Source organism: Oncorhynchus tshawytscha, unplaced genomic scaffold (genome assembly GCF_018296145.1).
Source record: "Oncorhynchus tshawytscha isolate Ot180627B unplaced genomic scaffold, Otsh_v2.0 Un_contig_5874_pilon_pilon, whole genome shotgun sequence".
Taxonomy (NCBI): Eukaryota; Metazoa; Chordata; class Actinopteri; order Salmoniformes; family Salmonidae; genus Oncorhynchus; species Oncorhynchus tshawytscha.
The window spans coordinates 20001-25115 of record NW_024607396.1 but is presented as its reverse complement, the minus strand read 5'-3'; the positions used below and the strand labels follow the sequence as shown (position 1 = coordinate 25115).

Genomic DNA, 5115 nt, shown 5'->3' with positions numbered 1-5115 from the left:
GTAAACAACCATAGGTTTCAAACCTAAAGGCTGGTTAATTCTCCGCCTCTCGACTGTTGTCGCAGTGACATCATCAACATTCTATTGTCGTCCGACTTCAACCTTGTCGTTGTCGTTTATGAAAAGTATAAACACAAAAAACGACATCAGCAGCCTGGTGGTCCAAAATAGCCGATGTATTTTAGCACCAATAATCCCATGGGTTTAAACATTAATTTAGTCAATGTGACTCGTTTCAGGAAACTAGGCGAATGTCGCGGGTCACGACTTCACAGGAGAGCTGTTTGAACCTACATTTTTTTTTATTTTTAATCAAAATATGTTTTTTTTTCGGCAGAAATGCTTTCTGGAACATGTGACCTTTCATGTGCCTTAATAACAACCATCTATGCCGTCTGTAAATACAAATAACATTGTTAAATTATGAGCCTAGTTGGTTTAGCCACAGAAAAAGTTAGCAACCTTCCCGCTAGCCATGATTGGCTGAGATAATGAGTGGGCTGGACATGCAGAGAGATGAGTTGTGATTGGTCTGCCGTGTAGCACGCGTCATAGACGTTTGTTATTAAGGGAGGTGAAATGTGTTCCGGAAGAAGTTTCTGGCAAAAATGTGTTCAAATGCCTCTGAAGCTGGACATAAGCCTAGTTTCCTGAAATGAGTCACGTGTGTGTGTGTGTGTGTGTGTGTGTGTGTGTGTGTGTGTGTGTGTGTGTGTGTGTGTGTGGTCCTATCAGAATGAGTGTGTGTGTGTTTGCTGTAAGTGTGTGTTTTGAATCAGGTTGAGTGTGCGTGTGTGTTTCCCCTCAGAGCCAGGCAGCTGACAGCTGTGATTCTGTCTCTCTCTGTCTCTCTCTCTCCCTGTCTTTGTCCCTCTTTCTCTCTTTGTCCATCTTTCTCTCTTTGTCCAGCTGTTGCTCCTACGTGGGTCGTCGTGGTAATGGTCCTCAGGCGATATCGATAGGGAAGAACTGTGATAAGTTTGGCATCGTGGTTCATGAGTTGGGTCACGTGATCGGGTTCTGGCATGAACACACCCGGCCCGACCGAGACGATCACGTCACCATCATCAGAGACAACATACAACCAGGTAACACAGGGACGGACAGGCAGTGATGCAACCCATAAGGATCTGTGTGTCTCTATCTGTGTGTCTATCTGTGTGTCTCTATCTGTGTGTCTCTATCTGTGTGTCTCTATCTGTGTGTCTCTATCTGTGTGTCTCTATCTCAGTGTCTCTATCTGTGTGTCTCTATCTGTGTGTCTCTATCTGTGTGTCTCTATCTGTGTGTCTCTATCTCAGTGTCTCTATCTGTGTGTCTCCATCTGTGTGTCTCTATCTGTGTGTCTCTATCTGTGTGTCTCTATCTGTGTGTCTCTATCTGTGTGTCTATCTGTGTGTCTCTATCTGTGTGTCTCTATCTGTGTGTCTCTATCTGTGTGTCTCTATCTGTGTGTCTCTATCTCAGTGTCTCTATCTGTGTGTCTCTATCTGTGTGTCTCTATCTGTGTGTCTCTATCTGTGTGTCTCTATCTGTGTGTCTATCTGTGTGTCTCTATCTGTGTGTCTCTATCTGTGTGTCTCTATCTGTGTGTCTCTATCTGTGTGTCTCTATCTGTGTGTCTATCTGTGTGTCTCTATCTGTGTCTCTATATATGTGTGTGTCTCTATCTGTGTGTCTATCTGTGTGTCTATATCTGTGTGTCTATCTGTGTCTATATCTGTGTGTCTATCTGTGTGTCTCTATCTGTGTGTCTATCTGTGTGTGTCTATATCTGTGTCTATCTGTGTCTATATCTGTGTCTCTATCTGTGTGTCTATATCTGTGTGTCTCTATCTGTGTGTCTCTATCTGTGTGTCTCTATCTGTGTGTCTCTATCTGTGTGTCTCTATCTGTGTGTCTATATCTGTGTGTGTCTATCTGTGTGTGTCTATATATGTGTGTCTATATCTGTGTGTCTATATCTGTGTCTCTATCTGTGTGTCTATATCTGTGTGTGTCTATCTGTGTGTGTCTATATATGTGTGTCTCTATCTGTGTGTCTATATGTGTGTCTCTATCTGAGAGTGTCTCTATCTGAGAGTGTCTCTATCTGAGTGTCTCTATCGGTGTCTCTATCTGAGAGTGTCTCTATTTGAGAGTGTGTCTCTATCTGAGTGTGTCTCTATCTGAGTGTCTCTATCGGTGTCTCTATCTGAGAGTGTCTCTATCTGAGTGTCTCTATCTGAGTGTCTCTATCGGTGTCTCTATCTGAGAGTGTGTCTATTTGAGAGTGTGTCTCTATCTGAGTGTGTCTCTATCTGAGAGTGTCTCTATCTGAGTGTCTCTATCTGAGTGTCTCTATCGGTGTCTCTATCTGAGAGTGTCTCTATTTGAGAGTGTGTCTCTATCTGAGTGTGTCTCTATCTGAGAGTGTGTCTCTATCTGAGAGTGTCTCTATCTGAGAGTGTCTCTATCTGAGAGTGTGTCTCTATCTGAGAGTGTCTCTATCTGAGAGTGTCTCTATCTGAGAGTGTCTCTATCTGAGAGTGTCTCTATCTGAGAGTGTGTCTCTATCTGAGTGTGTCTCTATCTGAGAGTGTCTCTATCTGAGTGTGTCTCTATCTGAGTGTGTCTCTATCTGAGAGTGTCTCTATCTGAGAGTGTGTCTCTATCTGAGAGTGTGTCTCTATCTGAGTGTGTCTCTATCTGAGTGTGTCTCTATCTGAGTGTGTCTCTATCTGAGAGTGTCTCTATCTGAGAGTGTCTCTATCTGAGAGTGTCTCTATCTGAGAGTGTCTATCTGAGAGTGTCTCTATCTGAGAGTGTCTCTATCTGAGAGTGTCTCTATCTGAGAGTGTGTCTCTATCTGAGTGTGTCTCTATCTGAGTGTGTCTCTATCTGAGTGTGTCTCTATCTGAGAGTGTCTCTATCTGAGAGTGTCTCTATCTGAGAGTGTGTCTCTATCTGAGTGTGTCTCTATCTGAGAGTGTCTCTATCTGAGTGTGTCTCTATCTGAGTGTGTCTCTATCTGAGAGTGTCTCTATCTGAGAGTGTGTCTCTATCTGAGAGTGTGTCTCTATCTGAGAGTGTCTCTATCTGAGAGTGTGTCTCTATCTGAGAGTGTGTCTCTATCTGAGAGTGTGTCTCTATCTGAGAGTGTCTCTCTATCTGAGAGAGTGTCTCTATCTGAGAGAGTGTCTCTATCTGTGTGTCTCTATCTGAGAGTGTCTCTATCTGAGAGTGTGTCTCTATCTGAGAGAGTGTCTCTATCTGAGAGAGTGTCTCTATCTGAGAGTGTGTCTCTATCTGAGAGTGTGTCTCTATCTGAGAGAGTGTCTCTATCTGAGAGAGTGTCTCTATATGAGAGTGTGTCTCTATCTGAGAGAGTGTCTCTATCTCTGAGAGTGTGTCTCTATCTGAGAGTGTCTCTCTATCTGAGAGAGTGTCTCTATCTGTGTGTCTCTATCTGAGTGTGTCTCTATCTGAGAGTGTGTCTCGATCTGAGAGTGTCTCTATCTGTGTGTCTCTATCTGAGTGTGTCTCTATCTGAGTGTGTCTCTATCTGAGAGTGTCTCTATCTGAGAGTGTCTCTATCTGAGAGTGTCTCGATCTGAGAGTGTCTCTATCTGTGTGTCTCTATCTGAGAGTGTCTCTATCTGAGAGTGTCTCTATCTGTGTGTGTCTCTATCTGAGTGTGTCTCTATCTGAGTGTGTCTCTATCTGAGTGTGTCTCTATCTGAGAGTGTCTCTATCTGAGTGTGTCTCTATCTGAGTGTGTCTCTATCTGAGAGTGTCTCTATCTGAGAGTGTCTCTATCTGAGAGTGTCTCTATCTGAGAGTGTCTCTATCTGAGAGTGTCTCTATCTGAGAGTGTCTCTATCTGAGTGTGTCTCTATCTGAGAGTGTCTCTATCTGAGAGTGTCTCTATCTGAGAGTGTGTCTCTATCTGAGAGTGTCTCTATCTGAGAGTGTCTCTATCTGAGAGTGTCTCTATCTGAGAGTGTGTCTCTATCTGAGTGTGTCTCTATCTGAGAGTGTCTCTCTATCTGAGAGAGTGTCTCTATCTGAGAGTGTCTCTATCTGAGAGAGTGTCTCTATCTGTGTGTCTCTATCTGAGAGTGTCTCTATCTGAGAGTGTCTCTATCTGAGAGTGTCTCTGTCTGAGAGTGTCTCTATCTGAGAGTGTGTCTCTATCTGTGTGTCTCTATCTGAGAGTGTCTCTATCTGAGAGTGTCTCTATCTGAGAGTGTCTCTATCTGAGAGTGTCTCTATCTGAGAGAGTGTCTCTATCTGAGAGTGTCTCTATCTGAGAGAGTGTCTCTATCTGTGTGTCTCTATCTGAGAGTGTCTCTATCTGAGAGTGTCTCGATCTGAGAGTGTCTCTATCTGTGTGTCTCTATCTGAGTGTGTCTCTATCTGAGAGTGTGTCTCTATCTGAGTGTGTCTCTATCTGAGTGTGTCTCTATCTGAGTGTGTCTCTATCTGAGTGTGTGTCTCTATCTGAGAGTGTGTCTCTATCTGAGAGTGTCTCTATCTGAGAGTGTCTCTATCTGAGTGTGTCTCTATCTGAGAGTGTCTCTATCTGAGTGTGTCTCTATCTGAGTGTGTCTCTATCTGTGTGTCTCTATCTGAGAGTGTCTCTATCTGAGTGTGTCTCTATCTGAGTGTGTCTCTATCTGAGAGTGTGTCTCTATCTGAGAGTGTCTCTATCTGAGTGTGTCTCTATCTGAGAGTGTCTCTATCTGAGAGTGTGTCTCTATCTGAGTGTGTCTCTATCTGAGAGTGTCTCTATCTGAGAGTGTCTCTATCTGAGAGTGTCTCTATCTGAGAGTGTCTCTCTATCTGAGAGAGTGTCTCTATCTGAGAGAGTGTCTCTATCTGAGAGTGTCTCTCTATCTGAGAGAGTGTCTCTATCTGAGAGAGTGTCTCTATCTGTGTGTCTCTATCTGAGAGTGTCTCTATCTGTGTGTCTATCTGTGTGTCTCTATCTGTGTGTCTCTATCTGTGTGTCTCTATCTGTGTGTCTCTATCTGTGTGTCTCTATCTGTGTGTCTCTATCTGAGAGTGTCTCTCTATCTGAGAGAGTGTCTCTATCTGAGAGAGTGTCTCTATCTGTGTGTCTCTATCTGAGAG

At 43.6% G+C, this 5115-nt stretch overlaps 1 protein-coding gene across 1 annotated transcript in view; it reads left to right on the top strand.

The window, feature by feature from the left end:
* Positions 1-785: 785 nt before the first annotated feature.
* The window catches only part of LOC121842520 (dorsal-ventral patterning tolloid-like protein 1), a gene marked incomplete at both ends in the record, with an annotated part of 19782 nt that continues 15452 nt past the window's right edge, over positions 786-5115 (top strand). Inside the window, one exon of the mRNA XM_042312443.1 lies at positions 786-1088. Coding sequence (XP_042168377.1) covers positions 786-1088 — 303 coding nt within the window. The remainder of the gene's footprint in view (positions 1089-5115) is intronic.